Genomic DNA, 24,675 nt, shown 5'->3' on the forward strand with positions numbered 1-24,675 from the left:
ACCCAAAGGGATCTACATAAATGGAAAAACATACCATGCTCATGGATAGGCAGACTCAACATTGTGAAAATGACAATTCTATCCAAAGCAATTTACAAATACAACGCAATCCCCATCCAAATACCAACAGCCAATTTTTTCAGAAGTAGACTGCCAGGTCCTTCCTAGTCTGTCTTAGTCTGGAAGCTCCGCTGAAACCTGTCCACCAAGGGTGAGCTTGTTGGTATTTGAAATACTGGTGGCAAAGCTTCCAGTATCACAGTACCAGGCAAGCCACCACAGTACAATAAACTGACAATTAGTGGTTTGACTTGTAGGAGAATGTTTGTAAAACATGTATCTCACAAAGGGCTGCTATCATCCAGATATATATCACACACGAGTAAAAATTTTGCTGAAGATCACTCAAAAGTGGTTGCAGTAGTACATCAACAGGGAACTGCCAGAAATTCAAGCCGGATTCAGAAGAGGACGGGGAACGAGGGATATCATTGCTGATGTCAGATGGAACATGGCTGAAAGCAGAAAGCACCAGAAAGATGTTTACCTGTGTTTTACTGACTATGCAAAGGCATTTGACTGTGTGGATCATAACAAATTATGGATAACACTGCAAAGAATGGAAATTCCAGAATACTTAATTGTGCTCATGAGGAACCTGTACATAGATCAAGAGACAGTCGTTCAAACAGAACAAAGGGATACTGCAAGGTTCAAAGTCAAGAAAGGTGTGCATCACAGTTGTATACTTTCACCATACTTATTCAATCTGTATGCTGAATAAATAATCTAAGAAGCTGGACTATATGAAGAAGAACGTGGCATCAGGATTGGAGGAAGGCTCATTAACAACCTGTGATATGCAGATGACACAACCTTGCTTGCTGCAAGTGAAAAGCAGTTGAAACATACTGAATGAACTGATGAAGATCAAAGATCACAGCGTTCTGTATGGATTATACCTCAACATAAAGAAATCAAAAATCCTCACAACTGTACCAATAAGCAAAATCATGAAAAACACAGAACATATTAAGGTTGTTAAGGATTTCCTTTTTCTTGGATCCACAATCAATGCCCAAGGAAGCAGCAGTCAGGAAATCAAACAACGCATTGCATTGGGCAAATCTGCTGTAAAAGACCTCTTTAAAGTGTTCAAAATCAAAGATGTCACTTTGAGGACTAAGGGACACCTGTCCCAAGCCATGGTGTTTTCAATCATCTAATATGCATGTGAAAGCTAGACAATGAATAAGGAAGACCGAAGAAGAATTGATGTCTTTGAATTATGGTGCTGACAAAGAATATTGAATGTACCATAGACTTCCAGAAGAATGAACAAATCTGTCTTGGAAGAAGTACGGCCAGAATGCTCCTTAGAAGCATGGATGGTGAGACTTGTCTTACATACTTTGGACATGTTATCAGCAGGGACCAGTCCCTGAAGAAGAACATCATGCTTGGTAAAGTAGAAGGTCAGTGAAAAAGAGGAAGACCCTCAACGGGATGGGACTGACACAGTGGCTGCAACAATGGGCTCAAGCATAACAATGATTGTGAGGATGGCGCATGACTGGACAGTGTTTCGTTCTGTTGTACACAGGGTCACTATGAGCTGGAACCGACTCAATGGTACCTAACAACAACAAAAACACAAGTCACTATTAAAAAGACAACAAACATATACATACACATACAGGGCAAATGATGTGAATAGACACTTCACAAAGGAAGATATACAAAGGCCAAGAAATCCATAAAAAAGGTGTTCAACATCACAATCATCAGAGAAATGCAAATTAAACCACAATGAGATACTACCACATACCTATAGAATAGCTAAAATTTAAAAGACACAACCAAATGTTGGCGATGCTGTGGAGCTCTCATACATTGTTGGTTTTCATGTAAAATGGTGCAGCCAATTTAGAAAATGGATTGGCAATTTCTTATTAAGTTAAACAAACGCCTATTCTACTACCCAGCAGTTATATCCCCAGATATTTACCCAAGAGAAATTAAAACATATGTCCACAAAAAATACTTATGTTAAGAATGTTCATTACTGCTTTATTCATAATAGCCAAAAACTAGACACCACTCATGTGTTCATGAACAGGAGAATGGATAAACAAAATGCAGTACATTCATTCAATGGAATATTGCTCAGCAGTGAAAAAGAATGAACAATGTGGACCTATCTCAAAAACATGTTGAGTGAGAGAAGTCTTACACAAAAGACTACATACTATATAGTCTCATTTATATGAAGGTCTAGAACAAGCTAAACAAATCCATAGTAAGAAAAAAAAATCAATGTTGGCTAACTCTGGCAAGGGGTGAGAGGCTGACTGAGAAGGGATATGTGATAATATTCTATATCAGGTAGGCAGACTATAGGCTTCAGGTCAAATTTAGCCTGCCACCTGATTTTGGAAATAAAATTTTATTGGAACACCATGCCACTCATTTACATACGGTGTATGGCTGTTTTTACACTTACAATGGCAGAGTTGAATGCCAATGAGACTATATGACCCACAAAGCCTAAAATACTATCTAACCTTTTATAGAAAAAGTCTGCCAACAATTTTCTGTATCTTGATAATGGTTTGGGTTACACAGGTCAAAACTTAAATAAGTTGGACACTTATGATGTGTGCATTTAACTGTACATAAATTTAAACTAAAAAACATAAATAATGAATTCTAGTCAATGATATGAATGCTGAAGTATTTATGGATAAAATATACTGATGTCTGCAACTTGCTTTAACTTTGAAATGTACCCAGAATATGAAATAAATTGATAAATGAACAAAGAAATGAATAGATGGATAGCTATATGATAGAGCAAATACAGCAAAAGTTAACTGTAGAAGCTAGGTGATAAGTATATGGGAGTTTATTTTACAATTTTTTTCAACTTTTCTGTATCTTTGAAATTTTTCTTAATAAAATACTGGGAATTTGTTTTTTAATTAGGAAAGGAAAATATACAAAACATGCAACCTGGCCACAGAAATAAACATTCCAATGCAAAATGCTTTGTGAAAAACTTTATTCTATAGAAATAAATCCCGGAATAATACACCTTGCCTGAAGAAACTTCAGCTACAAAGATCTTTATTAACCCTTGATCAGTCCTGTTAGGAGAGTATGCACACATTGGAATTCATTATAGTTTATGCCCTTGATGAAGAGGGAATTTTCTTAAAAACACAGTATTTGGGGTTACAGCTATTCAGAATAGTAATATATCATCACTAGAAAATTAACTGTTTCAGCACAGCATAGTACAGCACAGTACAGCTTTTATTTAAGGACCTCAAAGCATTTTATCCAAACTCAATAAATTCAGAGTCTCTTAGAGATAACTAAAGCAGAGCAGAATAGCAAAACAAGATGCAATTTGATTCTCACTTCCTTACTTTAATTCCATCAATTCCCTGACTCAGCTAGTGGTTAAGAGCTTGGCTGCTAACCATAAGGTCGGCAGTTTGAATTCACCTTGGAAACCCTTGGAGCAGTTCTACCTGGTCATTATGTGTCAGAATCACCTCCACGACAACAGGTTTGTTTTTTTTTTTTTTTTGAGTTAACTAAATTTTACTGAAGTCATCATGCCATTTTTATCCAATTCTGACAGCGAGGACAACTATCTTACAAAGAGACTGTATAGGTGTAATAATAATTATGTGCACAGCCTCTGGAGCCAGGTAGTCTGAGTTCGAATCCTGGCTTTCCTGTATGACACTAGGAAGGTCACTTAACCTCTCTGTACCTCAGTTTCCTCACCTATAAAATGCGGATACTGATAGCTGTTATGCACAGGGTTGTTGAGAGAATAGTACACATAAAGTCCTTAGAATAACGCTTAGCACATAGGAATCACTCAATAGCATATTGCTATCTCACAACAGCAAATGCTTTATTATTAATGTAGAACAGTAAGATAACCACAGGCTCCTAACATTTTAGGACTAAAAAATCTTGGAAAGCTACACTGGTGTCTCTGCTGTTCTTCAAACATGCCAGACACACTCCTTCTCAAGGACATTTGCACCAGCTATTCCCTCTACCTGGAATGTGCGTTGGTGACTCCCTCACTTTCTTCAAGTGTTTGCTCAAATGTTACCTTCTCAATGAGGCCTACTCTGGTAACCATCTTATTTAAAATTACAGTCTACTTTCTTCCTTACCCTGCTCTACATTTTTCCCAGAGCACCCTGTACTATATTATATAATTTACTTTTTGTTATATTTATTGACAATCTTCCCATTAGACAACAAAACTCAATGAGAGAAGGGATTTTGTTTTTTAGTGACTAATATATTCCAAGTAGGTGCTCAAATATTTTTTTGTTGTCATCTGATCTAATCCCTTTATTTTACAGATGAGGAAACTCAGAACAGACTTGAGTCAATCTTACCTAGGGAGTAAGGAAAAGAGCCAGGAACAGGGATTTCCAGTGCTATTTCTTCTATAGCTTACTATCTCTCTGACCCTTAAATTGTATTTCCTCTTGAATGTATCAGAAAAATCACAGTCATCACAATTTCCCCCAAGAGGATTTACCTTTGGAACTTTGTGGTCTTGCAAATGCTGCTGTGACTGTAATACAGAAATGCTCTGAAAGGCAGTGGAAGCCAGTACTGGAATACTAAGTGTTGGTAGACGAACAGAAGAAGATGGTTGATTTGGAAGGTCTATGCCAGAGCTTTGATAGGGGGTCTGCTGTTGTAATTGTGGTTCTGACAACCCAGAAACAGGTGCTAAACTAGAAGATGGCTGCCACTGTGGCTGGACAGTAGACTGCTGAATGTATGCTGGCTGGTGCTGTGCTAGGTTTCTCTGAAGAGTAAAAGTTTGACTGTTGTCTAATGCCTGAAGCACTTGAGGCTGCTCTAAAGGCTGTATTGTATATTGTTGCACTGATGTTGGTTGCAACTGTTCTTGCAAAGGAGATATAATCTGGACCATGTTTGTAATGGTCTTTGGAACACCTCGTAATGACTGAACCTGGTTAGGTGCCTGTGAATGAGGCACCTGCTGCTGGTGAACAGCACACTGACTACACAACTACTGCTGTTGATTTATGGGACCTTCTTGAGTAGAGAACTGGTGAGTTTGCTGTGCTTGTGTATAGGATGAATGAGTCATCTGTTGATATTGAATGAAAGATGACTGAGAAACCTGACTTGGTGTTATATGTGATTGGGAAAGCTGTGCTGAGAAGTGTGGGGGCTGGATATGGGACTGTGAAGAGGACTGCTGACGGAAAGACATCTTCCTAGGGTGTAGAAGCTGTCCTTCTACTGCTCTCTGATATATACTGCTAGCTGGTTGGGTCAGAGCTTTTAGGTGTTGCTGTCCAAAACTGACATCTCCTTGGGATGGAGCTGCTGAATGCTGGACATTAAATAAAGGTTCAGTTGATGTTAAATATGTCTTTTGTTCTAATGCTGAAGAGCTAGTACCTTGGGATTGTGTTAAATAGGCTTGCTGCTCAGAAGTCTGTGCTACATGAGGTGATACTGAATAGAACTTCTGATCTGCAGAGTTTTTGATGTGAACCTGCTTGCTCTCAGGTGGGTTTACTATGTATACTTGCTGGGTTATGAAGGTTGTCTGTCCAGTTGTCTGGATGGTGTAGGCAGTTTGTCCTGAATAAGGGTTATGCTCAAAAGACAGTAACTGGTAAACAGACTGCTCCATGGGTTGCACAGGGTAAGATGCTTGGATCGCATATGTTGTCTGATCTGGAAAAGGTGACTGAACTGGAGGTTGTACTAGATAAGCCAGCTGCCCTTGAGACGGTCTATCTGGAGGGATATCTGGTGATTGTCACTTTCTTCTTTAAATTTTATAGACTTTTTAAAAAATACGCCAGTAACACTTTCATAAAATATTTTTTAAACCTCATTTAAAATTTTGGAAACGTATATTAACATACACATACCTGTATGCTTATGTGGTTGAATCTAAGTTAAATTTTAGCATCCATTCAACATACTTTGCATTATAGTCTTTAGAGACAAATCAAACAACACGAGCTCAATTACAGATATATGCCATATCACCTATAAACACTAGCCTAATACCAGGTACCTTTAACTATATCAGATTAAATCTACCCCAGCAAATTTAAAATGAAGCTGGCATTTGTCAAGTATGTGTATGCTTTCCCCTACAAGACTGTGACCTCTTTGAGAGCAAGAACCATATTTTATTTTATTTTATATCCCCTGAAGGTAGAACTCAAGATACAGATGCACCAGTTGCTAGCTAAACCATATACAGAGAAGGCCTAGGAGCTCAGACCATCTCATTCCCAGAGAGAGAAGGCACACGCAGGGGATGGTGTGGAGGTAAAGGAGAGAGTATAGGGGGTGATGGTAAAGAAAAGCCCAACCATGTGTCCAGCCGTGATAGACTTATGATATATGAACTCACAGAAAGACTACTCATTGTGAGAAATGAACACTGACTTAAAGAATCGGAAAGACAAAAAAGCTTCTTGTTTCTCCTACAGAAATAGGCATGAACCAAAAAAGACAAGAATTTAGGTGAAACTGCTAAAAATTATTATATTCTATGAAATACTACTTTAATTAGCTGCAACAGACATTAATCTACATTCAAACCAGGATGGAAAAGTTCAACACAAAAAACAAACCATCATTAACAAGAGAAAGAGATCAGAATCCTAAAGAGTCTTTTCTGTCCATATACTGAGTTCTCCAGTTCCTCTCCAATTATACAAGCCATGTCTCAAGATTCTAGTTACACAATGTGTCTAGGCACATCCTTAAGAGGGTATCTTGGATGAAGGAAAGCATAAACAACTTATAGCTTTCAGTGACCTTTACCTAAACTATGATTGATATAAGAAAAAGAGCCTTTGCCTGTCAGAAAACCTAGACTGTGTTAAATTTGTTTAAATGAATACAAAACTTCTAAAATATGTCTTACCTTTATCTGTGAGAACTTCTGGACACTTACTGGGGAAACCTGGGGTTGTGAAACAACTGGAGGCCCAAGGACATGTACAGGCAAAACAGAAGACTGACCTTGAGCCAAAGGCAAAATTTGGGGCTGAGTCAGCTTTGGCTGCTTCTGCAACTGTTAAATAAGGACATAAAAAGACTACATATAACCTTTTCCATTCACAGTTTATGCACTGATTATATATTTTAAAAAATAATAGTCCATCTCACCCCTGAAATTTGCTGGTAATGTCCTCCTAGCTGTGGAGGTGGATAAATCTTCCCTGGAACATTTATTTCGGCCTGTAGAATGTTAGAAATCATTTGAGAGCCCATTATCTGGTCTGAGGAATAAGCTATACTGGGCTGACTTGAAGTATCTGAATGCATAACTGATCCAGCTCCTGCCTCGGACAAATTGTCACCTATGATAAAGAAAATAAGCAATAGGTAGAAGGAAAATCTTGAAACACAATGTCCAAATGGCATCCACACACAAACACACACCCACAGCTGTCGAGTCAACTCCGACTCATAGTGACCCTACAGGACAGAGTAGAACTGCCCCCGTAGGGTTTCCAAGGCTGTAAATCTTTACAGAAGCAGACTGCCACATCTTTCTCCCGTGGAGCAGCTGGTGGGTTCGAACTGCCGACTTTTTAGTTAGCAGCTGAGCACTTTAACCACTGTGCTACCAGGAATTCTATCCAAATGGCATAGGTAATAGTCAGTGGTTTTTTAATTGTTTCTTTATTCTGACAACCCGAGACAGCTTTAAATGAAATATGTACAGAATTAATCAAAAATCATCATGTACAATCTTCATCAAACAATGAAATGCTGACATTGTGGTAAAACTGAAATGTTCTAAGTAAAACAAACCTAAACACAAAGAATCACATAAACATCAACTACATTTGCTGGCCATTTCAATATATATCCACAACTAACTTACACTTGCCAGTTAGATTTCAGTAAAATATGTTTAATATTCTCTTTCTCCTAGAACCTGGCTAGAAAATACTATTGTTTTTATAGAACAATTGGTTACCACTATGAAAATACTGTGTTCCTCTGGAGAAGAGAATGCATTACAACAGAGAAACTGGAGGAACTGTGTTAGCTTTTTACTTAAGTCTAAAATACAAAGGGTTTTAAAAGTGTAGAAAACACTTTCATAAGGGATAAACTGTATCTTTAGTTCAAAATTTTCTTTCTTAAAGGGCGTAGAAGGTCATTTTACTTGTTCCCTGAACAAAACTACATGTTAGATTCTAACGCTTAACTCAACTAGCACCTTGGAAAAGTCATTTAGGACAGTTTAATTTTAAAATAAGGAAGCCATTTGGCCTATTTCAGGGATTATTTTTAAAGGATTGATAAAATTATAGATAACAGAATACTTTGAAAAATATAAAAGCACTACTTAAAGACAAGAGAATAAAATTACACATTTGTTTGTTGTTATAGATTATAACTATGTTACCTGTAACAGAGGAGCAGTGATGCTGTGGCTTTCTTTGTAGAAGCTGTTGTCGAACATGTTGATCAACTTCAGTTTCTTCACATTCAGACCCAGTCTGCTGAGCAGAAGCAGGGGGTAAAATTATATTCTGGTGCTGAGGGAGCACATTCCCCACAGACTTGCACTGGGAATCCCTGCGTTCTTCCAAACAGCCAGCTGGCTTCTTCTCCCTTGTCTTCTTTATGAGGGTCACACGGTCTCTAATGGACTTGGCAACAGCTTTGGAATCACTTTCATGGAAGAAACCAGACTTGACCTACAAACAGAACACAGTAAACCAAGTACTTTAACATTTAAGATTTTAACGTTTCTTTTTACTAGCAGAGTTATTTTATACTCTGAAATTCCAAGCGCTATAACAGTTAATTTGTTTCCATATTCTTTCTTAATTAAAGACATAAATAAATGCCAGAGTCTTCAATCAGCATAAGAAAAACAATACTATTACCACGCACTGTTGAAATAATACTGATGTAAACAAAAACCTTGATATTTCAGTATATGCAGCCTAATACAGGTAATTTTTTGCTAATATTAAGTATTGTGACAGATTTAAAGTTTCTGTACTCAGCAACATTAAGTGCCTACAATGTTCCCAGTAATGGACACCAGAGACATATAGGTAAATAAGTTGGTCCTTTCTCTCATAAGGAGTCCTGGTGGCACAGTTAGCTCGACTGCTAACTGAAAGGTCAGCAGTTTGAAACCACCAGTGGCTCAGTGGGAGAAAGATGTAGCAGTCTGCTTCCGTAAAGATTTACAGCCTTGGAAACCCTATGGAGCAGTTCTACTCTGACCTATGGGTCACTATGAGTTGGAATCTACTCGACGGCAGTGGGTTTGGTTTTTGGCTTTCTTCTCTCACATAAACTCACAATCTGACAGTGTGAGACACAAAACTTAACTTACAATGAATTAAGAGGTAAGAATGAGTTGCTGCAAAAGCTCTAAACAAAATGCACATGTCTCTCTAGTGGAAGTAGAGGAGGTGTCACAGAGGAGGGTAATTTCTGACCTGGATCTTAAAGCAAAAAAGGAACTTGCAGGCTACTGAGGGAAGTGTAGATGTAGTTTGGAATGGGGGCCAACATTCTAAGCTGAGGGAAGTATGTTCACAGCAAAGTACTACATCTGACTAGGTATTAGAGAGTAGAGTGTTCTGCCTTGTTTCAGAGGAACAGAGCTGAGTAACAGAGAAGACAACTTGAGGTACCATGGGATATTACCCTCAGTCCTACAATCTGCTTTTTAAAGCATGTCTTGGAGGTCTACTGACACTGGGAAATTTCATGGTAGTTGAAAGATGATTAAAATGTTAGATGGAGTACATATGTATAAGTACTTTCACTCCCTCCCAAAACTACAAAATAAAAACTATAGTAAATGGATTTTTAAAGTTACAAACCCACAAGGGCAGGGAGAATAGGAGAAATACAATAGCAACATTTTGGAATACAGAAAACAAATGGATAAGTAATAACTAACTTAACAGCCCCCCTAGGCTGGAAATGGGACCTGTCCTATCCGAGCCAGTCTCCTGGCTTTGGGGAGGGAACAAACAAACAAACAAACAAAAAAAGAAACCTCCAGCTCTCCTAAGCTGGGTGCTCAAGACTAACCATGCCCAAACCAGTCCCACAGCTTAAAAAAATCATCATGCCCCACTAAGCTAGGAACTCAGGGCAGGCACTGCCCCTTTGCCTAGGCATAGGCATAAGGGGTCCAGGGGTTTCAAATGCCTTTCATCCCTGCCTAGACCTGTGTGGGCCCATTCAACAGCACAGGCCCTCACTAGCATAGTACAACAGGGTATATACCTGAAGCCTATTTTCAGCTGCAACTGATAAGGGGGACAGGCAGATTTCTGACATTTGACAGCACCCTGCCCATTAAGCAGAGTCCTCACCTACCCACATCAGGGGCCTAAGGACTGGTGGCTCCACACACGCTACCTAGCCACCCACAACAGGGGTCCGAGAATAAGTGGTGCCCCCTAGTCCTTACAGCCAACAGCATTGGGTGCCCAAAGTCCGGCTGCAAAATCCACCCACCTACACACTCTAGAGGACAGTGACGTGCCTTCCACATAGGCACTCAGGGACAGCCATCAGCCCCCTACCTTGCTCAGCACATAACCCCCTACTGCAGCCAAATACCTGTACCTGCTCCAATCACCCCTACACAGCCCTGCCCGTCTAGGACTCTAGGTGAGAGCCTGCACCACACAATCAGTGACCAATAACCTAGATACCTGAGCTGAATTCACACAAGAAAAGTAAATAGAATCTTGGGCTCACACACCTACCAGCAGGTCTAACGACCTAGTGACAGGACATTAGAGCTTCAAAGACACAGATAACCAAAGTAGCTCTCACGCCCACCCTATTTGGGCTTATCAAAACAAAACAAAAAGCTAGGACACAGTAAGCAAACATACAATAAATAAATGCAATAACTTATAGATGGCTCGGAGACAATAGTCAATATCAAATCAAATAAAGAGGCAGACCATGATGGCTCCAGCAACAGACCAAAACAAAGAACCAGGAAACCTCTCGGAGGAAGAGATGGTTTTGGAATTACTAGCAGTAGAATTCAAAAGATTAATATACAGAGCTCTTCAAGAGATCAGGAAGGAGATCATGTAAAACTCAGACCAAGACAGGAACACAAAGACAAAGCAATAGAGGAATTTAGGAAAGCTATACAATATCAGAATGACCAATTGAAGAGTTTGCTAGAATCCATAGGGAGACAGCAAATAGAAATCCAAAAGAGATTAACAATAAAATTTCAGAATTAACTCAACAGAAAGTAACAGAGCAGAATTGAGGCAATGGAAGTCAGAATTAGTGAGACTGAAGATAAAGCACTTGACATCAATTTATTTGAGGAAAAATCAGATAAAAGAATTAAAAAAATGAAGAATCCCTAAGAATTACATGGGACCCTATCAAGAGTGATTGGAGGAGCAGAACAGAGGTGGATAACAGAAAATACAGAGAGAACTGTTGAAAATTTGCTGGCAGAAAACTTCCCCGATACCGTGAAAGATGAGAAGATATCTATCCAAGAAACTCCTTGAACTCCACACAGGCTAGATCCCAAAAGAAAGCCACCAAGACATACTATAATCAAACTTGTCAAAACCAAAGATAAAGAGAGAATTTTAAGAGTGGCTAGGGATAAACAAAAAGTCACCTACAAAGGAGAGTCAATAAGACTAAGCTCTGTCTACTCAGCAGAAACCATGCAGGCAAGAAGGTAATGGGATGACATATATAAAGTCTTGAAAGAAAAAATTGCCAGCCAAGAATTATATATCCAGCAAAACTGTCTCTCAAATATGAAAGTGAAATTAAGGCATTTCCAGATAAACAGAAGTTAAGGGAATTTGTCACAACCAAACCAAAATTAAAATAAATACTAAAGGGAGTCCTTCAGCTAGAGAACCAATAACATCAGATAACAACCCAAGACTAGAACACAGGACAGAACAACCAGATATCAACTCAGATAGGGAAGTCATAAAAATAAGTCAAAATTAAAACACTGAAAATAAGGAAACAGAGATGCGAAAATATAAAAGATGAAAACATTGAAACAAAAAAGAGGGACTAAATAGTGTAGTCACAGATCTTTCATATGCAAAGGAAGTTAAGGTGATATAAAGAAATAAAAGATTGGATTAAACTTATAAAAATAGAGGTAAATTTTAAGGTAACCACACAGGAAATTAATAAACCAACGCATCGAAATAATAAAAAAGAAAAACATAAAGACTCAGTAAATACAAAATCAACAACAATGAAAAAGATGAAAAGAAAAATCACTCAGCACAGAAAATTAAGTGGAACAAAGAAACTGTCAACACCACACACAAAAAAATACAACACAATGACAGCACTAAACTCATACCTGTCAATAATTACACTGAATGAAAATGGACTAAATGCACCAATAAAGAGAGAGTGGTAGAATGGATAAAAAGACACAATCTGTCTCCATGTGGAAGAACATACTGTGCTCATGGACAGGAAGACTCAACATTGTGAAAATGTCAATTCTACCCAAAGTGATCTACAGACACAATGCAATCCCTATCCAAATTCCAACAACATTTTTTAACAAGATGGAGAAATAAATCACCAGCTTCATATGGAAAGGGAAGAGGCCTTGGATAAGTAAAGCATTACTGAAGAAGAACAATATGAGAGGCCTCCCACTACCTGATTTTAGAATCGATTATATCACCACGGTAGTCAAAACAGCCTGGTACTGGTACAACAACAGATATATAGACCAATGGAAAAGAATTGAGAATCCAGATGCAAATTCATCCACCTACGAGCAGCTGAAATTTGACAAAGGCCCAAAGTCCGTTAAATGGGGAAAAGACAGTCTCTTTAACAAATGGTGTGGCATAACTGGATATCCATCTGTCAAAAATGAAACAAGACCCATACCTCACATCATGTACAAAAACTAACACAAAATGGATCAAAGACCTAAATATAAAATCTAAAACAATAAAGATCATGGAAGAAAAAATAGGGACAACACTAGGAGCCTTAATACATGGCATAAACAGAATACAAACCATAACTAACAATGCACGAACACCCGAAGAGAAACTAGATAACTGGGAGCTCCTAAAAATCAAACACTTATGCTCATCAAAAGACTTTGCCAAAAGAGTTCGAGAACCAACAGACTGGGAAAAAAATTTTGGCTACAACACATCTCTAAAATCTATAAGATACTGCAACACCTCAACAACAAAAAGACAAATAACCCAATTAAAAAATGGGCAACGGATATGAACAGACACTTCACCAAAGAAGACATTCAGGCAGCTAACAGATACATGAGGAAATGCTCATGATCATTAGCCATTACAGAAACACAAATCAAAACTACAATGAGAGACAGGGATCACAATAGAGGGTCCCAGACAGAGCTGGAGAAAAATGCAGAACAAAATTCTAACTCAAATAAAAGAACAGACTTACTGGTCTGCCAGAGACTGGACAAATCCTGAGAGTATGGCCCCCAGACACCCTTTTAGCCCAGTAATGAAGTCACTTCAGAGGTTTACCTTTTAGCCAAAGACTAGACAGACCCATAGGACAAAACGAGCCTAAAGGGGCACACCAGCCCAGGGGCAAGGACTAGAAGGCAGGCGGGGACAGGAAAGCTGGTAATAGGGAACCCAAGGTCGAGAAAGGAGAGTACTGACGTGTCATGGAGTTGTTAACCAATGTCATAAAACAATATGTGTACTAATTGTTTAATGAAAAGCTAGTTTGTTCTGTAAACTTTCATCTAAAGTTCAATTAAAAAAAAACTACAATGAGATACCATCGCACCCCAACAAGGCTGGCATTAATCCAAAAACCACAAAACAATAAATGCTGGAGAGGTTGTGCAGAGAGTGGAACACTTATGCACTGCTGGTGGGAATGTAAAATGGTACAACCACTTTGGAAAACGATTTACCACTTCCTTAAAAAGCTAGAAATAAAAGTACCATACAATCCAGCAATCCCACTTCTTGGAATATATCCTACAGAAATAACAGCCGTCACACGAATAGACATATGCATACCCATGTTCATTGCAGCACTGTTCACAATAAAAAAAAAACATGGAAACAACCTAGGTGTCCATCAACAGACAAATAGATAAATTATGGTACATACACACTATGGAATAATATGCAACGATGGAGAACAATGATGAATCCGCAAAACATCTTCACAACATGCACGAATCTGGAGGGCATTATGCTGAGTGAAATTAGCTAGTCACAAAAGGACAAATATTGTATGAAACCACTATTATAAGAACTCAGGAAAAAGTTTAAATACAGAAGAAAACATTGTTTGATGGTTATGAGGGTGAGGAGGGAGGGAGAAGGGTATTCACTAACTAGATAGTAGCCAAGAATTATCTTAGGTGAAGGGAAGGACAATACACAATACAGGGGAAGTCAGCACACTGGACTAAACCAAAAGCTAAGAAGTTGCCTGAACATAACCAAACACTTTGAGGGACAGAGTAGCTGGTGTTGGGGTCTAGGGACCATGGTTTCAGAGGATGTCTGGGTCAGTTGGCATAACAAAGTTTATTAAGAAAATGTTCTGCATCCGACTTTGTTGAGTGGCATCTGGGGTTGTAAAAGCTTGTGAGTGACCATCCAAGATTCATCAGTCCCAACCCACTTGGAGCAAAGGAGAATGAAGAACACCAAAGACACAAGCAAAATACTAGCCCAAGAGACAAAACGGCCACATAAACCAGAGACTCCATCATCCTGAGACCAGAAGAACTAAATGGTACCTGGCTACCACCAGTGACCGACCAGACAGGGAATACAACAGTAAGTCCCTGACAGAGTGGGAGAAAATTGTGGAGTAAAACTCACATTCATGTAAAAAGACCAGACTTAATGGTCTCACTGAGACTGGAGGAACCCCCTAAGCCATACCCCCGAGATGCTCTGTTAACCCAGAACTAAAACAACTCCTGAAGCCCACTCTTCAGACAAAGATTAGACTGGACTATAAAACATAAAATAATAGTTATGAAGAGAATATGTCATGGATTGAATTATGTCCCCCAAAAAAATGTGTGTATCAGTCTGGCTGGGCCATGATTCCTGGTACTGTGTGATTTTCCTGTATGTTGTAAATCCTGCCTCTATGATGTTAATGAGGGAGAATGGGCAGCAGTTGTGTTAGTAAGGCAGGACTCAATCTACAAGACTGGATTGTGTCCTGAGGCAATCTCTTGAGATATAAAAGAGAGAAGTGAGCAGAGAGACAGGGGGACCTCATACCACCAAGAAATCAGTGCCAGGAGCAGAGCGCGTCCTTCGGACCCGGGGGTCCCTGCGCGGAGAAGCTCCTAGTCTGGAGGAACAATGATGAGAAGGCCAACAGGAGATAAAGCCTTTCCCTGGAGCTGATGCCCTGAATTTGGACTTTCAGCCTACTTTACTGTGAGGAAATAAACTTCTCTTTGTTAAAGCCATCCACTTGTGGTATTTCTGTTATAGCAGCACTAGATGACTAAGATAACGTGCTTCTTAGTTTAAGCAGATACACGAGACCAAATGGGCGGCTCTTGTCTGGAGACAGGATGAGAAGGCAGGACAGACAGGAGCTGGCTGAATGGACATGGGAAACCCAGGGTGGAAAGGGGCAGTGTGCTGTCACATTACAGGGATTGCAACTAATGTCACATAACAATATGTGTATAAATTTTTACTGAGAAATTAATTCGAGCTGTAAACTTTCACCTAAAGCACAATAAAGAAGGAAAAAAAAGAAGATTAAGTGAGCATATACACACTGAATGTCAAATGAAGAAATCCTCAGGCCTCTAACTTTATTTGGCTCACAGAATACTGGTAACCAGATCTTTACCCTCCAGAGAGAAGACTGAAAGATGCTTTTCTGGGGACTCTGGCCAACCCAAGAAGAAAGATCTAAAGATACTGATATCAGAGATTCCCCAATTAATGGCCCACCAAGATACCCTAAAGCAGAGGTCGAAGTTCACAACTCCTGTGCAAGCAATCATACCATTCAATCAGCTTGTTAGTCCCTGTGACAGGAAGAATTATGGCCCCTCAAAAGATGTCCCACCCTGGACCTGTGCATATGGTGACATATCACTGCCATTATTGTGTATGCTATATGGCACAGTTGACCTTAAGACAGGGAGATTATTCAGGTGAGCCTGATCTAATCACAAGAGCCCTTAAAACCAGAGAACTTTTATCAGCTGGTGGCAAAAAAGGAAGTCAGAGATCCATGGCACTAGAGAGATTCAAAATGCCATTGTTGGCTTTGAAGATGGGGTAGAGGCATGTGCAAAGACTGAAGAGCAGCCTCTAGTAGCTGAGAGTAACCCACAGACAACAAGGAAACAGGGATCTCAGTCTTACAACCACATGGAACTGAATTCTGCCAACAGCCTGAATGAGCCTGGAAGCAAATTCTTCTCCAGAGCCTCTAGATAAAAGCCCAAGCCAGGCGGCACCTTGATTTCAGCCTTTTAGTAATGTTCTATATTTCTTAACATATTATTCTTTATACCATATGTACAAATTTAATATACTCATCATTTCAAAATAACAATTTAAATAAAGAAAAGGAGAAAATGAGAGGAAAGAAAGCAATGAGAAGTGGAATCAAGCCTGATACTAGAAAGGGAGGGAAGGGAAACGTGATAGTAGTAGGATTCACTTACCATTTCATATGCTACTTCCTCAGGTGTATCTGTTTCTAAATTGTAACTGAATTCAATAGCTTCATTGTCTTTGTGCTTGCCTTTCAATTTTTTAGGGTCTTCAACCCAGAGTCTTAAAGCCAAGGATGAATTTAAACCATCATCTTCCTCTGCTAATTCCACTCTCAGTCCTGTATCCTCAGCAAAAAATGCGTGGTTTAGTAGATCTCTGATAGACAACCTAATAAACAAAATATGTATCTCGTGACCAATTTTTCTCGTCATAAGCAAGGTATAAAATTGTCACTATTTAATTAGTAAAAATTAATTGTATCAAAGTAACAGTCAATCTTATTTTAAAATTTCTATTAATTGAAGTATCAATCTGTCTTGTTATGAAACCAAATCTTATATTTGATTACCAGAAACGCAAAGAAATCCCAACTAGCATATACACAGTGATCTTAATTAAAGATTAATTCTTACCAGTAACATATCTATATACCAAAGTTTAACATACATAAAAGTATGCCTAGAGAGAATTAGAGAAGTATTATAGTACATGCTAGGTGGATTGCTATTGTCTTTCTCCTATCCTTGTGGATTTATAACTTAAAAAATCCATTTACTATAGTTTTTATTTTGGAGTTTGGGGAGGGGGTGAAATTACTACACATATGTATACAATCTAACATTTTAATTATCTTTCAACTACCATGAAATTTCCCAGTGTCAGCAGACCCCCAAAACGTGCTTTAAAAAGCAGGTTGCAGGACTGAGAATGATATACCACGGTACCTCCTCAAGTTGTCTTCTCTGTTAACTTCCCTAATTCACCAGCTTAAGTTACTCAAACTCAAACACTAGATTCTCGGTAAAGGAAACTAAAAAGGCTCCCAGATATATACACTCTAAAGTCAATAAAAATTACACTCTTTAATGAATGTTATAAATAGAAGTCACTGACTCCATTAACGATAATCTAGTCAGTGTACTTCACTCTTCAGAAAACGCCACTGGTGAAGCTAATGTGATTTCAGCAAAGTTCAGTGGTTTTCTGAAAACATTTAAATCTGTTTTTAGGCCAAAAGTAGATATACAGTGGACACAACCCTAACCTAATATTAGGGGTTAACCATCTCTGAAGAGAAACAAAGAACATGGGTTCAAACAATTTTTTTGCAAGGCGGGGCAGTTAATTTCCATTTCTTTGACCAACTTTTAAAACAGATATATAATATCTAATCTATCAGTAATACAGGTCAGGGAAAGCTAAAACTGACATATTCCATAATGTCTAGACAGAATGCCCCTCCAGTACTATTCAAAATAGATAAAGCATATTGACAGCATGGTATCCCACGTTGAGGATCTTCCGCCCTCTACATTTTTAATGATCAAGAGAAAAATAGCTAAGACGGTATTATAAGAAGAATAAGCTTGCTCAGTCTAGTTTCAAGGCTAAGGTTAGATGTGTTTAAGATGGAACAAATAAGTTAAGCACTGTGCCACTCAGTAGAAATTTTGCCTAAGTATTTTTACTGTGGAATAATGATAACAGTAGCAGTAGAAGCTACCATTTATTGAATATTTACTATATACAGGTAGCCTAAGTTTGAGTCTAGATTTGAATGTTGATCTGATTTTGAAGCCTGTGCTCTTCTCAGTACACTAATATGCCATGAATCCTTTTGAATATTCCAGTGTTCTTTGATACAGATAATTAAAATACTACACAAATAACAATCAGAATCCAAACTGGTTACTTCAATACAGTACTTTTAGCCTCACTTAAAAAACATACCTAGATGCAGCCTGTCAGCATAAACACTAAGAATGTTACATAATAAAGCTATAACTAAATAGGCCTTACCTTAGCGGCTTTATATAGTCTCAGATATGCAACACTACACCTAGATAGAAAACTAATAAGAATGGGGGACAGTCAATGAAATGTGGGTGGAAATAATTTCTATAAAGGACATGTATAAATCAAAACACTAACCTACCAATGTCTGTCAGCAACTGTCCAAAGTTCAAATTAAATCTAAGACTAAAGGGAGTTGACTATAAGAAAACAGAAACTGTGATACAAATAAATCCAGAATAATCTTTCTAAAACAAAAGTGTCCTTACCAGCTTTACCGTTATCATGACGCAAGGACATATGATTAAACAAAAATATCTGGTGGTATGATGGTTAAAATTTAAAAAAAGAAAACTATCATTAAAAAAACATTTAAGAACATATCTGAAAGTGGCATATTATGCAGAAGCTCTTTACTATAAACTATTACAAGCCAGTTAACTTGTGAGGGCCCACTGACTGTTAAGCTGATATCTGAAGGTGAGGAAAGTTTGTCACAACACACATACAAACACAACCCAAATGTTGGTTCAAAGAAAATTCAGCACATGTTGTCCAAGCCTAAACTGGCAAACAACATTGACAGATACACTTCATTCTATACAGTATGATTTGGCTCCCACTCAAAAGCTATACCCAGCATGATTCAAAGGTCAGAAAATGACCCATTGCGAGGTAAGAGAAAAATATATCCATTAGTTATGTCATTTTGCTACATTTGCACCCACCTTTCGGATTTGTTTTGACGAATACATCCTTCAATAATTTCTTTCACTTCAGGATCAGTGACTTTATTGAAACTTGCTGGTTTTATGCCCTGGGAGAAAAAAAATGGTTTCTAGCCACGAATTAAATAATTGATAGCCCAAGTCAACTTGATATTTATTAAACATTATTTTTACTATTAAATTATACTCAAGTTTTAAATGAGAGAAACACAATATAAATCTAATGACTTTTTTGACAAGGATTTTGTCATACCTCTGTAAATAACAGTGGAAAGCTGGAAACAACCTAAATCTCTAACAATAGAGGGAAATTTACATAAAATTATATTATTTACATATAGGATAATATTAGTCAGAAACTCAAAGTGTTTAATGACATGGAGAATTCTTCATAAAGTAACACTAAGAAGGGAAAAAAGTAGAATCCCAAGTTGTACTTAAGTATAACCCCCAATCAGCAAAACACAATAAACTAGTATTTTGGAAAATCAGAAAAAAAAATTAAGGTCATTAAAAACATTTTTGAAAATTCCAAATAAGGATTTCTTATCTCACACATTCCAAATCAATATATATATGTATGTGTGTGTTCTTGTATATACTTTCAAGGAATTTATTTTTTATCCTTAAGCAATACTAAAATATTGAACCTCAAGCTAATTTTCAGGTTCTAGGAATTCAAAAAAAATAAATGAAGTCCAGACAATTTTAAAAAGTACTGTGATAACTGTATTAGCTGCCAGAATCTGCTTATTTTACATTCTATTATCCTTTATTTATGAATTTTAGATTTAAAAAATCCAAGTAAGACCACTGCAGTCATTTAACAGAAAATTCCAAATTAAGCCAGAAACAGAGAGGCATAATAGAAAGAATAACTATCATAGAATGTGGCAATCTGAGCTCTAATTCTGGGTCTGTTATACTACCTCATAGGACCCAGAATCAGAAAACCTAATTTCATATACTAAATAAATCTGGTGAGATCAGGAGTTAATTTAGACCCTAAATTCAAGAAGATTTTAGATGGAAATCTGAATTGTGATATGGCATTTGTGTGATTTTAATAACAAGGTCATTCAATAAATGGAATTATGATATTCTATTTATTATAGAAAAAAACCATCTTTAACCTTTCCACTGATCTCTAACCATTCTCCAGCCCTGGGTAATTATTGCCTTTCTCTGCTTCTAGGTGAAAGTTACTGAGGAGCTGTAACTTACAAAATCGAGTACAAACTCCTTTTCTATTTGTAGCCCTCCAACCAATGGACTCAAACTAAAGAGATTCTAGCCTTATCTCTTTTATCAGCTCTTTGTTATGGAAAATTTCAAATATACTCAAAAGTATAGAGAAAAGTGTATAATGAACCCCTATTACCATCACCAGATTCAACAACAATCAACATTTTGTCAACCTTGTTTAAGCTATCTCGTCCCCAAACTTTTATTTCACTGAAATATTTTAAAGCAAATTCTATGCATCATATCATTTCACCCATAAATTCACCAGTTTGCATCTCTAACAGACAAGGATCTTTTTTTAAAAAAATCATGTAATTATTTCACCCAAAATGATTACCAATAATTCCTTAATATCATCTAAAACTCAGTCAACATTCAAACTTTCCAAATTGTCTCAATGATGTCTTTTCAGTTAGTTTACTCAAACTGGGATGCAAATAAGGTGCATACATTATATACATTTCTTACGTCTCTTGCAAAGGTGCCCTGGAGCTGGCTCATACCGTCTCACAAGAGCCAGCTATTAAATTTTCAGGAATTTTGCAAGGCAATTATTAAATAGTCATTGTTAAAAATTATTCAGGTAAATAATACTAATAGCTACCATTTTTGAATGCATGCTGTATGCCATACGTTTTAACCTTTATATCCCTACAAGATAGGCATTATCTCTAGTTTATGAATGATAAGACTGAGAATCAGAGGTTGTGATTTGCCCAAGTTCACACAGCTACTTATATTGGTGGGTTTTGACCCCAAGTCTGTCTGACTCCAAAGGTTTATGTAGGGAAACAATAAGAAATAAGACTAAAATCCAGAACGTGAGACATTCTATAGGACAAAATGACCTAGTTTCTCCAACAAATAATTTCATGAAAGAAAAAGAGAAGGAGGACTGTTATAAAATAAAAGGGAATTAAGAGTAGTGTTGAGTGTGTAAGTATTTAACAACTGACTTGCTGAAAAAAGAAAAAATTCTTAATTTCTAGCGTTTGCTGATTTCCATGGTGTAAATACTCCCACCACGGCTGATTTCAAGTTGCCAGTGTGATTTCACTAAATGCACAGTTGGGAAGAGACGCACAGTAGCACTCATTGTACAGTATATCTACTATACAGATACAATAGATGTAAATAACCTCAAGAGCACAGATACCAGTGAAATGTACTAAAATAATTAGGGAAGGATGAGTTTTCAGTATTTATTACCTTGTCTTTTAATATAATTTTATTTATAATTGGATAAATTGTTATATATAATAAGCTATATATATTATATAATCATATATATATTTTACAGATGGACATCATTTATGCCAGCACGATTTGTTAAAGAGACTGTCTTTTCCCCACTGAACGGACTTTGGCCCTTTGTCAAGTATCAGCTGCTCATAGATGGATGGATTTAAGTCTGGAATCTCAATTAGTTCTATTGGCCTATGTGTCTGTTGTTGTAAAGTACCAGGCTCTTTTGACTACCGTGGCTGTATAATAGGTTCTAAGATCAGGTAGTATGAGGTCTCCCACTTTGTTCTTCTTCTTCAATAATGCTTTATTATCTTGGGCCTCTTCCCTTTCCATATAAAGTCGGTGATGTGTTTCTCCATCTCGTTAAAGAATGCTGTTGGAATTTGGATCAGGATTGCATTGTATCTGTAAATCGTTTTGGGTAGTATTGACATTTTCACAATGTTGAGTCCTTCTATCCACAAGCATGGTATGTTTTTCCATTTATGTAGGTCTCCTTTGGTTTCATGCAGTAGTGTTCTATAGTTTTCTTTGTATAGGTCTTTTACATTCCTGGTTAGTTTTATTCATAAGTATTTTATCTTCTTGGTGGCTATTGTAAATGGTATTGATCTGACAATTTCCTTTCCAAAGTTCTCTTTGTTGGTGTAGGGGAATCCAACTGATTTTTGTAAGTGGATCTTATGTCCTGCTACTTTGCTGAATCCTTTTATTAGTTCCAGTAGGTTTCTTGTGGATTCTTTGGGGTTTTCTGTGTATAAGATCATATCATCCCCAAACAGGGATAGTTTTACCTCTTCCTTACCAATTGGGATGCTCTTATTTATTTTTCTTGCATTATTGCTCTAGCTAGGACGTCCAGCACCATGTGAATAACACTGGTGATAACAGGCATCCTTGTCTAGTTCCCATTCTCAAGGGGAATGCTTTCAGTCTCTCTGTTGAGAATGATGTTGGCTGTTGGTTTTATATAAATGCCCTTTCTTATGTTGAGGAATTTCCCTTCTATGCCTATTTTGCTTTGAGTTTTTATCAGGAACGGTGTTGGCCTTTGTCAAATGCCTTTTCTGCGTCAACTGAGATGATCATGTGATTCTTTTTGTTTTATTTATATGATGGATTAGGTGGATTGATTTTCTAATGTTAACCATCCCTGTACACCAGGTGGTGTAGTGGTTAAGAACTCGGCTGCTAACCAAAAGGTCAGCAATTTGAATCCACCAGCCAATCCTTGGAACCCTATGGGGCAGTTCTACTCTATCCTATAGAGTCACTATGAGTCGGAATCAACTCGACAGCAATGACTTTGGTTTTTTCTTTTTTGTTATCTTTATTGAGTTTCTTTCTAGATGTTCTGTCCTTTACCGAATGTCATGTATTGAAGTCTCCTACTATTATTGTCAACTATTTCTCTTTTCAGTGCTGTTACACTTTGTTTTATGTATTTTGGAGCCCTGTCAATTAGGTGCATAAATATTTATTATAGTTATGTCTTCCTTGTGTATTGACCCTTTAATTATTATATAGTGTCCTTTCTTATCCTTTATAGTGGATTGTGCTTAAAGTTTATTTTATCAGAGATTAATATTGCCACTCCTGCTCTTTTTTCATTATTTTTTGCTTAATATATTTTTTTCATCCTTTGAGTTTTAGTTTGTTTATGTCTTTGTGTCTAAGGTGTGTCTCTTGTTGACAGCATATACACGAATCGATTTTTTTTTTATCCATTCTGGCACACTCTGTCTCTTTACTGGTGCATTTAGGTCATTTACGTTCAGTGTAATTATTGATAGGTATGAATTTACTGCTGTCATTTTGTTGTGTTGTGTGTGTGTGTGTGTGTGGTTTTGACAGTTTCTTTGTTCCGCTTAATTTTCTGTGCTGAGTTCTTTTTGTTTATGGATTTTCTTTTCATTTCTTTCATTACTGTTGGTTTTGTGTTTGCTGAGTTTTTTTGTTTTTCTTCTCTTTTATTTTGATGGGTAGGTTTCTTAGCTTCCTTTGTGGTTACCTTGAAATTTATCTTTATTTTTCTAAGTTTAAACCAGTCTTTTATTTCTTGATATCGCCTTGACTTCCTCACCATATGGAAGTTATATGACTACACCATTTATTCCCTCTTTTTTGTCTTTACATTGTTGTCGTTTACTCATTCACATCTCTGGTTCCCTATATTCAGTCTTTTTGCTTTATTTTTGAGAATTCTCTATCTGCGTTGGTATCTGGTTGATCTGTCCAATGTCCTAATCTTGGATTGTTGTCTGATGTTGCTGTTTCTCTAAATGGAGGACTCCCTTTAATATTTCTTATAATTTTGGTTTGGTTTTTACATATTCCCTTAATTTCTGTTCATCTGGAAATGACCTAATTTTTCCATCATATTTGAGATACAATTTTGCTGAATATGTAATTCTCGGCTCTCATTTTTTTTCCTTCAAGACTTTCTATATGTCATCCCATTGCTTTCTTTCCTGCATGGTTTCTGCTGAGTAATCAGAGCTTAGTCTTGTTGGTTTTCTTTTGTAGGTGACTTTTTGTTTATCCCTAACCGCTCTCAGGATTCTTTTCTTTTTCTTTGATTTTAGCAAGTTTGATTATGATACGCCTTGGTGACTTTCTTTTGGGATCTATACTTTATGGGGTTCGCTGAGCTTCTTGGATAGATATCTTCTCATCCTTCATGATATTAAGGAAGTTTTCTGCCAGAAGTCGTCAACAATTCTCTCTGTGTTATTAAGGAAGTTTTCTGCCAGCAAATCTTCAACAATTCTCTCTGTGTTTTCCACTATGACCCCGTTCTGGAACTCCAATCACTCATAGGTTTTTCCTCTTGA

The 24,675-nt window shown here is 37.3% G+C and overlaps 1 protein-coding gene across 1 annotated transcript in view; it reads right to left on the minus strand.

The window, feature by feature from the left end:
• The window catches only part of WNK3 (WNK lysine deficient protein kinase 3), a 312,303-nt gene that overhangs the window by 136,855 nt on the left and 150,773 nt on the right, over positions 1–24,675 (minus strand). Inside the window, exons 7-11 of the mRNA XM_004389125.2 lie at positions 19,349–19,437; positions 16,775–16,994; positions 8,477–8,771; positions 7,222–7,415; positions 6,977–7,126 (exon numbers count right to left, since the gene is read on the minus strand). Of these exons, the coding sequence (XP_004389182.1) occupies positions 6,977–7,126; positions 7,222–7,415; positions 8,477–8,771; positions 16,775–16,994; positions 19,349–19,437 (948 nt within the window). The remainder of the gene's footprint in view (positions 1–6,976; positions 7,127–7,221; positions 7,416–8,476; positions 8,772–16,774; positions 16,995–19,348; positions 19,438–24,675) is intronic.

The sequence above is a fragment of the Trichechus manatus genome, unplaced genomic scaffold, assembly GCF_000243295.1.
Source record: "Trichechus manatus latirostris isolate Lorelei unplaced genomic scaffold, TriManLat1.0 scaffold00233, whole genome shotgun sequence".
NCBI classification, from domain to species: Eukaryota; Metazoa; Chordata; class Mammalia; order Sirenia; family Trichechidae; genus Trichechus; species Trichechus manatus.